This window comes from Aulonocara stuartgranti (genome assembly GCF_965226115.1).
Source record: "Aulonocara stuartgranti genome assembly, chromosome: 13".
In the NCBI taxonomy this organism is placed as follows: Eukaryota; Metazoa; Chordata; class Actinopteri; order Cichliformes; family Cichlidae; genus Aulonocara; species Aulonocara stuartgranti.
Window position 1 is genome coordinate 6,609,802 of NC_138949.1, and position 18,510 is coordinate 6,628,311.

Here is an 18,510-nt window from a genome sequence, read left to right on the forward strand (position 1 = left end):
TTTTCACTTGGTCTAAAGTACACTAAACTTACAGAGAGATAATACATACCAAACTCACTTGCATGTCTGCTGTTTCTTTCTCTGTGTGACCCACTCTGACACTAACTTACCTCAGAGGACTGCTGTCTTGTCTGCTGGCCATGTATCACCGCGTCTGGATAACTGCAGCCTAGAATATTCTGTTCAGCTAGAGGTGGCGGATGTGAGGGGAAAATAGAGGCGAGGATGGTGAATTACCAGGGGCAAATTGCCACACTGATTGCAAAGGCGTGCCACCCACTGATGATTTGCATAAATAAATATTCAGTAATTATGTTGAGACCTTGTGCACAGAAGAAGTTTCTGTCACACGTGGAACTAGAAATCTCTGTGTGAGAAATGCTTAAAACATAACCCACACTGGAGCTCTTTCCTGTCCTGACAGGCGTTTAAGGATGGCTATAAATTACTTTAAACTGTACCACAGTGTTTGGATTTTTTTTCATTGTGTTTTCCTTCACTTTCTGAGTCTTTTTACTTCACACTACACCTGTAAAAAGTAAAGCCATAAAATATTTAAAAGGCTTCTGGTTCACCTCAGGCGTCAGCGCGAAGATCTAACATCTGAAACCTGTGAACGTCTGTTTTCTTTTCCAATAAAAAAAATGCTATGTTTTGGTATTTCTCAAAGTCAGATGAATAATTTGCCAAATTCATGTTATTACTCGTGATTTACAGCAAATTGATGACATGCCAAAAAAGAGTGCTGGGAGTAAAATAAAACAGTAAAGTTGTGGGCTGGAAAACAGGCTCAACAAGGATAGGTCTTAACATTGTGGCTGATGTTGGGGATCAGGTGTTTTTTTTCTTCAGTAAGGAAACGTGGCACACAGGAATGTGTACATACAGGTGCACAAAATATGGAGAACATCCTACCTAACTGCCCCACCCCAGTCACAGAGTCACTAAAAGCTTTATGGTGATATTGAATGGAAATTGAAGCAGCCAGAGCCTTTCGTATGTTTTTCTGAGGATAAAACAGACACCTGTTGTTCCCTGACGATCTCCTCCTCTCCTCCTGTCAGCGCCTCTCGGCAGCACCACTTCTCTCCCTCTAGCCGTTTAGTAACAGTTCTCAGATGAGTCCTGAAGCAATAATTAATGCTCAGAGAACTCTTCTCACAATCACACACATTTGGGAAAATAATAAACTTTTTTCTTTGATATAACAAAATAAATAAATAAAACAATGCAGACAAAGCGGCAATATTCTCTATGGAGAGTGAATGTGAGTTTCATATCTATCTATCTGTCTGTCTGTCTCCTGGGATCTGCTGGAGCCACTCACTGCCCCGAGTGGCCCGTTTACCACGAGGACCACCGCTGCCTTCACCCTGCACTCCTTCTTTAGCTTCTCTCTCAGGCTTTGGTATTTCTCAAGCTTCCCTTGTTCCATCTTCCTGGTGTTGCTTGGTACTTGGTATAGCTACATCAATCACTACAGCTGTCTTCCTCTGCTTGTCCAGCACAACTCTGTGCAATTGGTTAGCCATCAGCAGTTTGTCTGTCTGTATCTGGAAGGTCCACAGGATCTTATCTCAGTGATCCCATTTTGACCTTGGAATTTCTAGACCATAATCAGCACGGATGTTCTGGCAGCTACTTGGTTATGGCATTCCATGTGTGCCCTGTCTGCTAGCATCAGTCTGGCTTCTTTATTTAGCTCCAACAGATCTTCTGCTTGTTTATTTCATTTTGGAGATACTGCGTCTGTGATAAGTAGCTGAGTTTGGGAGAGACACGTATAGTTAGATCTATACGTAAACACTGATAGAATCTTTGTAAATTTTACCTCTGTACATCACCACAGTGTATTTTAATTATACAGCCTTTCAGCATCAAATGAAGGGTTTATGAAAATTACAATGAACTGCTTAGAAATTACAGACATTTCACCTATTTTTAGAGTTTCAAACATGTTAAACATCATTTTTAAGACTTGATTCAGACATGAAAATCCTTTGTGGTCAATGACTGCCTGAAGTCAAGAACCCATGGACATCATCAACTGCTGAGTTTCCTCTGTTGAGATGCCCTGCCAGGCCTTTACTGCAGGCGCCTTCAGCTGCTGCATGTTTGTGGGTCTCTCTGCCTTCAGCTTTGCACCCTTATTGCTAAAGGCGTCTCTTGATTGTGGATGATGGTACACCTACCTCGTTGAGAGTATTCTTCACCTGGTTAGATGTTAAGCACTGAGGTACTGTTGCTATCTTGCAGTTTGTTGTTTGTTTTATTCGCTCCAGTGTCCAATTACGGTCGCAGCAGATGGCCCCGCCCCTCCATGAGCCTGGTTCTGCCGGAGGTTTCTTCCTGTTAAAAGAGAGTCTTTCCTTCCCGTTGTCGCCAAAGTGCTTGTTCATAGGAGGTCATATGATTGTTGGGGGTTTTTTCTCAATACATGAATGTATGTGTGTGAATGTGTGTGTGAATGTGTGGATGACTGGATGTGTAAAGTGCTTTGGGGTCCTTAGGGACTAGTAAAGCACTATACAAATACAGGCCATTTACCATTTATGTATTATTGTAGGGTCTACCTTACAATATAAAGCACCTTGAGGCAACTGAATTGAATTGAATTGAGCAACTGTCAGTGTGTTATACATCCTTAGTTCATCTTCATGGAGTAAATGAGTTAGGAAGTGGCAGTGGACGGGCAATCAAGCCATTGATGTCTCTTTAACTCGTATGTTCATAAGTAATGAATTTTAAAACAGGCTCCTATTTTCATGTCCGCATGTGTAAGTAAACAACTTTAGCTTAGTCACTCAGTCTTCTATTGCTGTTTCTGTCTACTACAACAGATAGAAAGAAAATGATTTATTTTAACCAGCACAGTAGAGGTAGCTTCAGGCTGCACGGTGGCATCGTAAAGGGAAATAACATCGAAGACAGGAAGTAGTAGAACGCATTCATCTTCTGTGGAAAGTTAAGAAAACATTTGCCAGAAGCAACACACAGCTTAGAAAATTAGATTGAAATTGAGACCATACTACTTGCATTATAGGATTTCATCTGGGAATTAATATTCAGTATTTACAGCACTCACAACAACAGAGTGGTTTGCATGTGTTATAGCTAATCCACTCCTTTGGACCAGACCCAATCACTGAATTAAACTGTAGCACAGAGGTCAGTTTTGGTCCTGTGTTTTTGTCCATTTAATACATAACCATAGATATTTCGTGCTTACTGACAGACTTATTAGGTCAAGATTAAATGAAGGTGTAAATATCTTATGTCATTGTCTAGTGATACACCTAGCCCTGAAGACGAGGAAAAATTAAAATGAAATACTGAGCTGAGGGCCAAATACCAGCGTTCTGTAACTTTGGCGCAGATCTGTTTTACAGTCAGCAAATGTGGTTTTTCAAAATAAAAATCCACAGAGGCCACAGCCATGAATTCCAAGAGCATCAGTTATTAAAAACTCAACGGTACCTAATGTGGCAGTAACGAGAGCTGACACACTAACTGCAGATGACACTTTCTTCTGACAGTGGAAGCTCAAAGCAGGCAAAAATTATGCAAAACAGACTCATCACGTGTCACCTTCAGACCTGTGGCTACAGGGTCAACAACACATCAGATGTGTGAATGACGTGTTCTCCACACACATGCTGCACAAGGTTAACTGCAGCAGCTGCAGGGATTAGCTTTCCTGTTTAGTTTGTCACCTTTGATTTGAGTTCAAAATAAAATTTTGTGGAGTTATGGAAAAGATTATATAAAACTTGTCTCACAATGTGAAATACTTCCGAACCTTCAAATGTATTTCTGGCTGTAGGGCAGCTAATACTTTTTTTCCCCCGCTGCTGTAATTACATGGAGTCACACAGCTGGTTTCTCCCCACAGTTACCAAGTTTTTCTAATCAGATTGATTAAATCTGGTTTCAAGCCACGCATTAATCCCTGCTTCTGCTCCAGCACACTGGCATCCTGAGCATTCTTCCCTCTGACATTCACTTATTTTCCTTCTCATCTACAGTACAATTATCACCAGAGAACGCAGACCCCTGTGGTAAATGAATTTCATATCAGCCATATCACAGTCATTAGATGCACTAATCAACTTGGTCATTTTCTGCTGTGATTACAACAGCCTCGTAATGTCCCTTTTATCCATGCTGGCTAGCGTCTTCATCCCTTCACCTTAGTCTTCTCTTCTTCCTCCGGCTCCTCAGGATTTGCAGTGAATCTTCAGGTGATCCTGGCGAACCCGCGGGCACAGTTCAAACGGCGAGGCTCCCAGCCGGGGATGCAGGAATCCGACTTCCTCAAGCAGATCACCAAGGTCACCGACTTGGAGCCCAAGGCGAACAACTGCACACGGGTCAGTAACCGGGCATGTCTGTGTCTGTTGCAACAAAATGAAAAGAATTTCATTAAGGCGAGGTGATGTGACAGAATTTAACACCTTCTACTGGGACCTGAAACACCCAGTAAAAACATGTTCAAATATGCTGAAGAGGACTTTCCTAGAAATGGAAAATTTCCTTTATACTCAAACTTAAAGCAAAGATGTTCTTTTTAAGACTAACGATTGTCCCATCAGACTTTTGACCAGAACTCAACAACTGTAGACATGTTGAAGTTGGCGACTGCAGTGAGCTTTATAATACACACACAGGTAGACGGTTTCACACAGAAACATTTTTATACATTTTCTTCATTGCTATTTTACATTTTCTTCTCACAGAATGGAGACGTTCCTATGTCAGTCCAGCTGCCTGCTGCAGTACAGTTGCTCACTTTACTCACTCATTTTTACCCTTAAGGTGTATTTCTCTGGTTTTGCATAACGCCAGTGAAAGTGTATTGGGCTCCAAGCACTGCCAAGCCTGAGATGCCTCCTACTCCTGCTAATTTGCTGCTATATTGTATGCGTAGACACTTACATGTAACCTGATCAGACACATTTTAAATGAAATGCAGAAAATGCAGTTCAGATGAAATTTGAATTCCATATTCAGACATTTTTACAAAATTAGTTGTGCAGTGTAGGATGAAGCTTGGCTGATTATACATAGGTGTTATATTTAATCCTGAAACCTGGCCCCTTGTGCAATTTTAAGTTAATGAGCTGATGTCAGGCACTGCCTTGAAAGAACGTGCAAAAATTGAAAGTGATTCATCAAATGATTATGTATTAAAGAAACCTCTTTATACAACTTCCTGGTCCCCAAAAAAGTCCATTCAGTTAGATAAGGCAGTTCAACGTAGTTACCTAGTTGCACAGCTGTTTTCGACCAGTTCAAATCCTGCCATAACCATTAGCTCACACTCCCATCGTAAGTAAAATGATATCACTAAGAGAGGGAAACTGGATTTATCCACTTAAGGCTGCGAGTTTTGCTTATGTCAGTGAAGACCTCTCTTAGTTCTTTTAGCCAAGACATTAATCCTAATATTGACCCTTGTTTTTTGGCCCGTCACCTTCAAGTTCAAATTGTTCCCTGAAATATGTCTCAAAAACCAGGTGTCTAGTCTTAATCTTTACTAAACTGCTAGAATACTGATAGACCGGACCTGATCTACAACGATCTACATTGGACCTGATCTACAACGATCTACAACGATCTACGTTGGACCTGATCTACAATGTCCAAATGATAACAGTGCTATATATTTGATATAGCTGTGGTGTGTCAGTATCTGTATCTGTTTAATTTTAACATTTATTTAATGCAGATTTCAATTTAACGGGGCCAAATAATCATTGATTAGAAGTGTTTTTAACATCCTGTGAGAGGACATTGTACTTGTTAAAGGCTGGAGAGATGCAGTTCTCACCAATGACACAAGAGGCTAAAGAAAAAATGAAGCATTTGGTGTTGCACAACTGTATCTGTGTGTCTCTACACCTTGAAGAAGGTGGAATCACAATCACTTTTAGGGAGCCCACTGGCTGTTTTCTCTTTCCGTCCTAAGTAAAAAAAATTTTTTAATGTTTTTCTTTTTTTTCTTATATGCACACAGGCTCAAGGTCACTGAGCAAACCTGAATTCTAACTCACGCAATGCATTACATTCTTCTCCACTACAGATGGAAAGCAACTTTTATTTTTACTCCTATATAAATGTTTAAAGTCCAAACATTAAGCAGCTGTGCACATTTTGTGAAACTGAATGACAGGCCAACATGTCAGGAGCAAACACTAGTATATCTCAATATGCAGTTTGTAAATAGGCCACATTCAGCCAGAGTTATCAAACTGCAGTGACCTGCACACTGGAGGTGAATCGCACAGGCTAGTGCTTAATAAAAGCCCAATTTATTTATCCAATTTATCAGTTTTAATCTAGCATGTGCACATTTGTGTGTCTGGGGCACAAATACAGCCATAATGATAGTGACCATCACAGCAGTAACCATGGGGTATCCCCCTCCCCCTCTGCTATTGACAGCATGAGTCATGCTTTAAGCTAGTGGCACAGTCTAAACTTAGACACACACAGCCTGAATTGAATAGAAAGTGCGTTATAGCGCTATCAATTCTAGTTGTGTGCTTAGACAGCTTAGATCGATGCAGCTCATCTGAAATCGCCACAGCCCCTGTTGGCACCCGGTTTTATGAAGCCACTCATCCTCTTGACAACCATCACAGAGGCGCCTTAAAGGACTTTTTGTGACAAATGGATCCTATTATGTTTTTACCTTTCAAGGAATACATGAGCTTGAGCTCAACGTGCGATGCCTACAGCTGTTCCAAAAAGTACCAAGTCTGCAAGTGGCATTTACATGCTCTCTTTGTTTTGTTTTTTGGGTGCTTTTCTTATTAACGCCTTAGAGCCAGTTTGACTTTTTTAGCTCCAGACCAGTCAGCAGTGACCACTGGTTATCCATCACACCAGTGTTTGTTGTTTTTTCAGTGGATGAATTTGAGGATCAGTGACAGAAATCCTCAGATTCAAGAGTTATTTATTTGCAATAACTTCTATAGCTCTATCAATTTTACTCAAGTTTATTGATCATTTCTTCTGAGAAATACATCCTGATAATGCCCACTGGGACATTTCATCCGTACCCAATACATCAAAAGCTACTGGCTGTTCTGTAAAAATGGGTTGGGGTGTTTATGGTTTCCCAGAGAGAGGGTTTTAAAGGATTCTGGTGGCCCTGTGATCTTTGTCCTCCCGACACCTTCAGGTTTAAATTGATTTCTTAAATGTATCGAGTTGTCTATTCTTATTCTTTACTAAATTCCTAAAATGATTAATTAGACATTTGCTGAACTCCATCACATTTTCAGTGAGTTTTACCTTGTGAAGCTTCGTTGTTTTAAAATGTTTCTTTTAGTTGCGTCGTGAGGACATCATTGCTGTTGCCAGATTTTATTTTATTTTTTTGTCAACAGCGGAGCCTCAAAAGGATCCACAGTGTGGCCCAACAAACATAATTAGTTCATTAGTTTCTGCTGCTGTTGAAGCTGAAGACAGTGAGGCTGTTGCAGAAAATGAAAGAGGAGCGTAAAACTAAGCAATCTGATGGAAAACATGTTGTAATTATCACTGACTTAAAAAGGTTTTATAGAGAATGTAAAGGTAAGTAACACATTATTAAGTTCAATGACTATATTAGAGTTAATAACTTAATATTGATGTTGTACTACATAAGTGTTGCAATTACCTGAAAAATGCTGAATAAAAATAAGCAAAACAAAGAAACAAAATTAAAAACATCTCTAACATGTGTTTGTACAAGCTCAACTGAGTTTATTCAGAAAATGGGACAAAAACCACAGATGGGTCTGTAACTTTTGTGGGCGGGGATGAGGGGCGGAAAAACAATAGTGCTTTATCTTTTTCAGTTACACAGGTATCGCGCTGTATCGCTGATAGGGATGGGAATTGATAAGAATTTAGCAATTCTGATTCCATTATTGATATCAGTTAGCGATTCGATTCCTTATTGATTCTCTTATCAGTTGTCATTGGGTTCTCATTGTAGAATTCAAACCAGAGCAATTCTGCTTTATAAACGTGAACAGGTAGAAATAGAGGCTGCAGCCTCAGGATCTGGCTGCTGGGGTCGGCATCCACTCAGCGTTCACCTGGGGTCTTGGCTAGCTTAGCATTAGCCTGGTATCTCGACAGATGCTTGCAAAGAAGTGAAGTTGTGTTAGCAGCATAATCTGGTTGTTTCTGTCCTGGATGCAGTTTTCCACTTTACCATTTATCTCGTCCTTTTGTGCAATAAAAATAAATGCCCATATCCATCCTCTAGACCAGGGCTGGGGAGCTCCAGGCCTCAAGATGTCGCACTGGGTCAACACACCTGAATCACACCTGAAACTTCAAGACATGTTGAGGAGGTAATTTAGCCATTTAAATCAGCTGTGTTGGATCAAGGACAAACCTGCAGGACAGCGACACTCAAAGCCTGGAGTCCCCCAGCCCTGCTCTAGACTTTAGCTATTTTTCTATTTTCGAAAGGCAGGCACACTAAAAATTCCAAGGAATTGACTACTGGGAACCAATCTACGAGAACCGGTTCTCAGTTCCCATCCCTAATCACTAATGATTGCCTTGCAGTGTATCGAGTATCTCATAATATCGACATCATTATTAGTATTGTTATTAAAAAAACCCAACTTTGTTATTGTGGGCAACATATTGTGTTTCTATTGTATCCCAGGTTACTCGGGATATGAACAATCCCACTGCTAGAGGAAATATGCACACACTCAGGTTAAGATTTTTAACCTGCAGTTAAGTGTAAAAGCACATAATTTTGAGGAAAAAAAATTGTAAATTACTTTTTACAGGAGGTATTTACGTCGACTGTTGCATTACTTTTAAAAAGCTTGGCGTAAGAAGCCTGCTGGAGAGAGAGATACTGATGCACCGATGTGTGGACTGGCTATCGGCCCGATACCGACTCAAATATAAATAAATTAATAATCAGTCAATCTGATATTATGACAATAGGATGATGTAGTCAACTGATCTCTATTGTCACATTATCCGATCAGTTTAAATAACAGTTTTCTTTGTTAATTATGCCACACATTAGCACACAGCTGTTAGTGAGAGTACACGGAGGAATCACAGCACAGAGTTCTCAGCATTTTGGAGTTTCACACCAGCAATGATAACATCTCTTCATGAATGCTGAAATAGTTTTTGATTTGATGACAAACTTTGGTCACAAGTGTTACACAACTAAAGCTCAGATGATGATGATGCCTCCCTGTTGGCTTTCCTCTCACCCACTCTCACTCTCATTATGTTTGGTGGGACTCTTGTTGGTAAGCTTTTAGTGCACTTTACTCTATTAATATTATTTCACTTCACCATTACAGCTTGTTACACACAACAGTGCCCAGATTTTCCTGCTACAAACCGATGATGGTACAACTCAAAGACTTGTTTACCAGTGGAGTACTTTAACTTCACTTTCTTTAAGGCTTGCATTCAAGTACTTTTTATTTTCAGAAAAAAATACCAAAGCTGCTGTTTTATCCGAAATAATCAAATACAGAATTTAATCATTGTGGTTCAGTATATGTGTGTGCAGGTCACAGTGTTGGGTCCAAGTCCCTGATGGGTTATGGGTAAATGTTTCCTGCAGGGAATAGATAAAGATCCCCTGGAGCTGCTGGATCATCATTTACTGATGGCTGCGGCTGCTGCAGACAGCTCTGTGTTGAAACTATCATCATCATTATCAACCCCATTACACTAATGGAGGCGCCCTGCCGCTGATATTAATACAGGTTATTAGCAGCCCGTGACATCATCAGTCATCAGCCAGAGCAGCCCAGAAAGGACGATGTGGTATCAGCATTTATCACGTCAGCGTTACAATAGCAAAGGGATGTGACATCATCACTCATAAAGTCACTCATGTGAGGCTAAAACGCGAAACATCGCTCAGACAGTGCAGAACGCAGCGCGTCTCACACACTGTCACATCTGTCATATAGACACATCAGTAAAAAATGACAAGGCAACAACAAAGACTGTGGAATCTAAATCATGTTTAGTTTAAGTATATAAATAATACCTAGTGCTAAAAATCAAAAAGTAAAAGGTAAAAGCTTACTGGGTAATACAGTTTCTAATCAAAAGTATTTGTAAACATGCAGTTTGACTTTAAAAAACAACAACAAAAAAAAAAACTAGACTGACATAAATCTTTGCATAAACTTTTTACACTGCCACCTCTGAAAAAGTTGAATATTAAGCACATAAGTATAATATAAAGAAAAATGTTGCCCTTTTTAGCTTGAGGTGAAACTGTGGAAACAGCAAATGCCGAAAGGTCTTATGGAATAAAATTCCAAGTCATAACAATCAGTTACACAGTAGCTACACTACTCTTCACTATTGAGCAGTGTAGCTTTCAATTTTGCTTCAGTTTTGGTCATGATTTTTATCAGGATCTGTCACTTTATCACACAAATTAAGTTCCTGTTCTGCTCATTAGATGTTACTTAAGCAACTTTGCATGATTCTGAAAGGCCCGTCTCTCTTTAGGTTTCGTTTAATTGGCTACTCCTCGTAAATAGAGGTTTAAACAGCAGCTAGCTGTTTTTTTGCCTTGTAGAGTTACATGAGGAGTTAAAGGTAAAAATATAGCAGGAATGACCTGTTGGCTTCGCACAAATACTGGAGACAATTAGTTTGGCTCTGTAGCAAGTTTGACAAATGTATCTACCTGCACATGAAATCTCACAGACACATAGAGCCACAGCGAGTGTCAACATTAAGTAGCAGAGGGGGCTGTTAATCAGTTTCAGCTGGTTTGGTGTCTTTGCGGGGAGACAACCCCAAAACAGGAATGGTTTTACAGTTGGAAAAACCTGTGTTTTTCTTATTGGGTTTGCACACGTCTCAGGAGAGACTTTGACCACCTCTCTTTACAAACTAAATCCTTTATGCTTCTTGGCTGCTGTGTGGCAACTAGTAGCTTCAGCTTTTCCACAGATAAACTCTGAAATTACTCAGACTGTAAATGGTAACTGTCAGTATCTCAGTGTTTAAAAATTCAGTTTGGCTTTGTGAGGGAGTAATGCATCTGAGTGAGAAGCACACCCTATTTCAGGGCCTGTTTTTAGTATGAACTGTAATCATTTTGGGTCTACACCTTGTTCTTGGTTTTATTGGTTAAGACTGGTCTGAACTGGCTTATTATTATTCATATTACTGGAAGATATTACTTTTACCAGCAGACACACCCTAACTCCAGCTCTGGGCACTTTGAGGACGGTATCTGGGATCAGACCATAGAACCTGAACGTCGACCTTGACAATGTAGGCCAGAAACGCTCATCTGACGGCTGGGTCAGTATCTGGAGACGACTGTCAGGAGCTGTAATGTAGTTAGATCGAGAGAGTAACGGCAACAGACAGCAGTGACAGGACAAGAAAGGAGGGGGATGGCGGGAACAGATGGAGACAGATGATAGCACAGGAGGGAAAGGAGCTCGAGGAGAGAGAAAGGATGAGGAGGGTAAAAGCCTATGCAGAGAAAAGAGGATACATAGATTGATTGAGGAAGATTTAAAAAAAGAAAGAAGACAGAATGACAGGGGACCCAGGGAGCTCTGGGGTGAAAGACTGCACTGCTGTCTATTTCATTACAAATGGCTCTCAGCTTTCTGCCAAACTTAATTTTAGTGGCATTAATGTGGCTAAACACATCTCTGACCACTTCTTGGTCTGGTTTTTGGTGACACAATCCTTAAAGCATCTTGAGTGCATTTACAAATTAGGAATGCATTTTTCCTTTCTGTCGAGTGAGAGATATTTCAGATTCAATTGAATGTAAGAACCGAGCCTGGAGAAGCTTATAGACACTGGAAGCAGCAAGTGAGGAAAGGTCTTAATAAATAAAATCCCAAGTCGTGACAATCAGGTAAATTCTCTCCAAAGATTTGGAATCACTGCTAAGCAGATTTGATTTCAGTTTAAATGAAGTTTAAACCATTAGACGAAACTGATGACGCTCATTTCCATCTTCACATATTTTATTCTTAGACTTAAAATTGAACACCATCTCTCTTTTAGCCAGGGAAACTGAACCTTTAGAGCAGCCTGAAGTCTGAGTTCTTCGCTCTGGGTCTGGATTATATTTACATAGGCTGACATGATTATTTGAAATTTCTTGGCCATTTTGGCCAGCAGTGTGCATATTACAGAGAAGAGAGAAGTAAAACATAATTTCAGATTCATTTGAATACACTCCATGTTGCTAAGTTGCAAATTGAGTTGCAAAACTGACATGCTTCTTTTTATTCATAGTGACTTTTGTAAAAAGCAGCCTTACTTTAATCCATCTGCAGTATGGTGCTGAATCCAAAATGAGTTCTCACTTTTTCCTTGCTGTGCCATGATTATCTTTTCAATCTGACTCTACTTCACTCTAGTGCTCCCTTCCTAGACTTTTGTCACAGGGAGTCTGAAGGAAATTTAAAATCATTGTTAGCGGAAGTGACCCAGTAAAAAAATAATAATAATAATAATAACACCTAAATTGGTCTGTTTTATATTAGGTAAATCAAAGCTGTGTCCTTTCTGTACAGCAGGTTCTGAAATACTGTTTTGATATAAACCACTGACATCACAGAGGTATTTAAAAGTGTCGTTGGTTGCTGGAACCCTTTTTCTTAAAAATTTGTGTCACTGTTTCGATACCAAGAGCAAAAGCTCCTGTTTGAAGGAGCAATAATTAGCACATAAGACATCAGGAGATGGCACTTAAAGAAATGTGTGTTTATTTAACTGGATGTTGGCCCCTTTGATAGGAGTCTGAATAGAGGCAGCTCACATCCACTAAATAGTCATTGAACTGGACCTTTCCACTGTGTTGGTGCCTTTTGTGGTATGAGCAATCCAAGAAGTTTGAAATTCCAGTGCATTATTAGTCCATTACTTAGCAATCTTCTATGTGGAGCAGTTCTTTTCAAGGACCAGAGTGTAGGGCCCAGTGCTGATTGGAAGACACACAAAGTGCTAACTCTTAATTCATGTAAATGGGAGGAACAGTAAGCCAGCCATCTGGCTCGCCATGCTGGCCCTCGCCTTGGGAGAAGACATATTGTCACTCATCTACGTGGATATAGCTTTCCTTTCTGACTTTCAGAACTTTATTACCTGGAAGATTGAGCGTGCATCAAGACAAAAATTAGCAGGGAATTTAAAAGCCTGAAAATCACTTGGAATATGAAACTAAAACGTTGTAGGGGATACGCAGCGCGTGTGGATGATGAAACAGTGAATGAAGGAATGCCTATTTATACACAAACTGAAAGGGAATTGAATGCAGGGGGTAAATGAGATGCACATGTACAGGACAGGACACAGAAATAAAAAAGAAGTGAGGTTAAAAAAACAAAAATAAAACAAACACAGAATGAGATAGAGGAGGGACAATGACACCAATCTATAAATTCAAGAAACTGGGAAACACCAAAATAATTTCTGAATTTATTCCTTGAAGAGCACAAAGCAAACAGAAACCAGAGGCTCAATAAGGAAACAACACAATAGAATAATGAGGAAATAAAAGTTGTAATTCAAAGTCTAAGTAAAAGAAAACAAAACCTAAGCAGAAACTTTGAAATGAAAACAAGACACGCTGAACTAAACATGAGCACAGGGAGAAAACACTAAGGCCAAAGCTAGAACCTAAATTTCACATCAGTTCAGTTTTATTTATATTTTTATCAAATCACAACAACAGTCACCTTGAGGCCCTTTTTAGAGTGGAATAAGGTAAAGACCCTACAATAATACAGAGAAAACCCCACCAATCAGTCATCACACATGAGAAAGCCCTTGGTGACAGTGGGAAGAAAAAAAACCTCCTTTTAATAGGAAGAAACCTACAGCACAACCAGGCTCAGTGAGGGGCAGACATATGAAGTAACCGGTTCAGGGCAAGAGGAGGAAGACAGGACAAAAGAGAGCCAGAGATGAATAACTAATGATTAAATGCAAAGTGGTGTATAAACACACACAGAGTGAAAAGAAGTGAGTGAAGAAGAAGCACTCAATGCATCACGGGAAGCCTCCAGCAGCCCAGGCTATCTGCAAGGCTGACGACAAGAACCAAAAACTCTCAAATGACATAAAAGGATACAAATCAAATATAGAATCAAACCACAACCCAATACTAATAAAAACGAAGAGCTCAAGAAAAAAGACACAACAAATAAACCTGAATACAAAAACTTGAAGAGCAATCTAAAACACAACGTCAAAGTACAAAAGTGAGATGAGCTAAATACAAATATCAAGCTCAATAAAACATAACTGAATAGATTTAAAATAGATTTAAAGAGTTAAAGGAAAATTCAGAAGGCTAAAGACAAGCAGGTTTGTGTGTCTGCATGATGCACCTGTGCATTTTATTTATGCAGCATGCTACTTAAGTATGATAAGTTAGCATCCAACTTTTAATCAAACTCCATCAAACATGATGGCAGCCAAACACTACTGTTAAATCCAAAACCAATGGGTGACATCACAGCCTCCGCTTTGCTCCAATTGTGATTTGAAGAGCTCTGAAAGGAAAAAGCCAAAAACATAATAGGTCCCCTTTAAGGTAAAAGTTCTGCTATATAAGTTCCTCTTGCTCATAGGTAGAAACAGGCCTTCCCCCACCATATGCTATTAAGGGGGAAAAAAGCACAGAGCTCTCTAACCTGAAAAAGCTTTTTTCGTCTCCGAGTTGCCTGAGGGTGGAAACGAAAGCTAGAGCAGGAAATAGGACTGAGGTAAAACCAGCAGTAAGGCCATGGGAGAGAAAGTGGACTTGATGAATGAGGAAAACAGAGAGCAAACTGGGGGGAAGAGAAGAGTATACGGGGAACAGGGAGCGCACTCTGGCTGCATAATTGGCACGCGCACGCACAGATACCATTTCCCCCACAGCTCTGGAGCGGCTGCTACATTAGCCTCGTTAGATATGCAAAGCAGGCCAATTAGCAGCTCAGTGTGCAGGAAGTGACACGTTCCACCTGAAGAAGCGCAAAAACAACGTCAGTGTCCACAGCCAGCAATAAATCATGCCTTTGTGAGTCACTGTGTGTGCAGTTTCGGACACACTTGAATTATGGGCTCATTAGTTATAAACTCCCCCCAAAAAAACTCATTTGAAACTACATGGAATGGAATTTGTTCTCCTCTCCAGGAAAATATCAATCGTTGCATCCATTGTACTGTTTTCTCACCAATATATTGCTGTGAAATTGACTGAAAACACAAGACAAACAGCTGCAGTGAGGTGCGTGCTGCTTTTGATTCAAACCATTTCGAGGTGTCAGGCTGTTTCCTGCAAGTGGAATCCCTCGCAGCACACCAGCACCATCAAATCCAACAGCAGGAGGATACAATGCTATCTCTGCTGCAGAGAACACAGACTTGTTTTTTACTCCATGGGGCATTTCATATGCAGATCATCGAGGACTGAAGGTTCAAAATGCATCTGCAATGAGTGGAAATACAACTGCACACTTGATTTAGACCAGTACATTGGTTTCATACTGACACCAAGAAGCCACTGAGTAGAAATCACCACTGATCTGTGTCAGTAAATATTCTACCTCAAATTTTTGTATTAAAATCCTAATAGTTTATACTTTCATAGAAGAATAAAAGGACAGTGATTTGTGCAGTTAAAAGGACACACCTTCCATCTCAGTAAAGATCAAAGCACCATGCCGCATGCATGTTAACTTAAACTCTGTTTTTTCCAACACCTAACAACCTTTTAGTTCCAGGGTATCACACAAGGCTTTCAATTTGTGCTAAATAAGTGATTAATAACAATTTCTGTCACTAAATCTAGATAATTCAATCAGATATGTTTCAAAAACCATCAACTGCACAAATACAGAGGAAACGAACACTCCGCCATCTCCAAGCTAGCACACAGCTACAACCTCCTGTGTGGACACACCTGTCAGTCAAAGCAGCCCCACCCCTAACTTTAAGTCTCATCAGTATCCAAAACACCAAACGGATTTGTGTGCAAGGCTGTAAACATGCTTTTTAAAATGGGAATCAAGTCCAAGTCAGGTTCTGTGAAGGCTTTTTCTGGAAACATAAGAAAGCTTGTAAGAAAATGAACAGTGAGGCACATTATCAGACCACCATTGTGCAGCGATACAGGAGGAGAGAGGAGGGACAGAGCCCCCCGAGTAGAGCTGTTCCCACTGTCATACACTCATGACAGATTTAGCCTACTATTATTAGTTGACAATAGCGGACAGTTATCAAACAAAGAGTGAAACAGTATCAGTATCATCTGCTGGTTCTTTATTTTTTTATATGTGTAATGGAAAGTAATATGATACATTACATGTGTAGTTATTACGTTTGTTCTGATAGACTTGTTTTCCTGGTGATGTTGCATTTCTATATCTCAACAATAAAATGAGTTTAATGTACCCTGATATTTATTGTAAAACCAATCCCCCACCCTCATATGTTTTTATATCTGTTTGATGGTTTGCTGGTGTATTCCTTTTCTTTGTTATTGTTGTTGCATGAAACCATCAACGGGAGTGTGTTTCACACGACTGCCTTTCTTCTACTCTTTTTTTTAGTGCATTACGCTTTCTTTGCCGGCAGATTTTCTGATTCTTCCTCTTCTCTTTTTCAGGTGCTGGTTTGGCACACTCGCACAGAGAAACCACATCTCGCAAACGAGCCCAAACATCGAAAGGACACCGTCGCCATCGAGGTGTGATCGGGGCTGCCCGTCATCTCTTGGCTGAGACTTCCAGCAGCACTCTGCTTTCCTCTGCCTTTCGGGTTAATACAATCTGCTGGTGATGGACAGAGTCTCTGAGGAGCTGCATGATTCAAGACTCCTTGCTGTCTTTCAAACATGCTCTGTGAGAACTGGATAGCACCAAATACCTTTTACAAACTGGAATGACCTAGACTGTTCATTTCCTCGCATCCACAGCCTGCTGATGTAAAAAGTAAATGTTACTAGAAATGTAACATATCGTGTTGCTGAACTGAAAAGTGCCATGTGAGACGCATCGAATCATTGATATGTTTTTTTTAATTAACAATTCTGTGTCCTAATTAAAACCATGAAATTGTGATAGAATTGCTAAAAGAAGAAAAGGCTTGTGTGCCGGATGTGAGGCATACTGCTAAGGTTTCCTAGTGTGAAAGGAATGTTTAACATTTTTGTAGGGATGCACTGATACCAACACCAGTATTGTTTACCCGTTTGATACTGTGTTCATGTAGCTACTCTGATAACAGCTGTCACACAATGCTAACCTCTCCTCTAGGAGTTGGCTCTCCCACTAGTTTGTAAAGTCCTGTTCCCAAAACTTTGAGTTCAGTGTTATGACTGTCATCAGCATTTTTGAAACCAGACATCACAAGCACAGCTGTGAAACTGAAGGACACTACATGTTTATAGGGTAGCTGCTTTTCAGTCCACAAGTAAGCCCACCCTAAAGTATATTCTACTTTATTGTTCTTGTGGACACTTATTGGGACTAAAATTTGCAAAATAAGAATTGTGTTGTATTCATTAGGATTTAAAATGTGTGATTGAGATCATAAACTCATCAGGAACGTTGTTACTGTGGATTAAGGCCTTTCTAGGCTGCCACAGGGCGAGAGGAAGAGGACACCCTTAGTAGTCTATTGAAGACTCAATTAGAAACAGCAACAGAGGCAGTAAGACAACATACCCAGTCACTGCCCAAAGTCTGCAAATCCAAATGATATTAGACAGAGGTGTGGACTCGAGTCACATGACTTGGACTCGAGTCAGACTCGAGTCATTAATTTTATGACTTTAGACTTGACTTGAAAAAATGTTCTAAGACTTGTGACTTGACTTGGACTTTTACACCAATGACTTGGGACTTGAATTGGACTTGAACCGGTTTACTTGAAAAGACTTGATATTTTACCCCAAATATAAAATTTAACATGCATATTATATAGAGATTGAAAATGTGACGTCATTCACGGATAGAACCGCAAAGGATTCTGGGAACTCGTGGCAAGCGGTACTAGCGCACGGAGGCTTTCAATTGAAATCAGTCACACAGCGATAAAACGAAACACAAAAATGTCAAGAAGCTGTTGTATTATTAACTGCAATAGCCGGTCGCATGACAGCCACGGGAAGCCGACGGGTAAAGAGATCGGTTGTTATCGGATTACGACGTTGAAGAGAAATTGTTCGAGCCATGTTTCCGAAGTAACAAAGAGGCGACTGGATTGCAGCCATTCAAAGACAAAATATAACGTCCCAGAACACTCCAGCTCACAGGTTAGTCTGCTCCAAGCATTTACACAAAGGTCAGTCTGCTGTTGTAGTTAATACGTCATTTTTTTAACATAATTGGTGATATAGGTTACAAGCAAGTCTGGCGCTGAACAGAAATTGTCGCGCTATGCTCCTTTATTTATTGTGCATAAATAGTGAATTGTCCTGACACAATATTGCGTTTCGCTTCTGTTATTATGGTACATTGACAA

At 40.1% G+C, this 18,510-nt stretch overlaps 1 protein-coding gene across 1 annotated transcript in view; it reads left to right on the forward strand.

The window, feature by feature from the left end:
- The window catches only part of b3gat2 (beta-1,3-glucuronyltransferase 2 (glucuronosyltransferase S)), a 58,671-nt gene extending 40,184 nt beyond the window's left edge, over nucleotides 1-18,487 (forward strand). The window contains exons 3-4 of the mRNA XM_082556958.1: nucleotides 4,222-4,370; nucleotides 16,652-18,487. Of these exons, the coding sequence (XP_082413084.1) occupies nucleotides 4,222-4,370; nucleotides 16,652-16,738 (236 nt within the window). The 3' untranslated portion in view covers nucleotides 16,739-18,487. The remainder of the gene's footprint in view (nucleotides 1-4,221; nucleotides 4,371-16,651) is intronic.
- The last annotated feature ends 23 nt before the right edge of the window (nucleotides 18,488-18,510 follow it).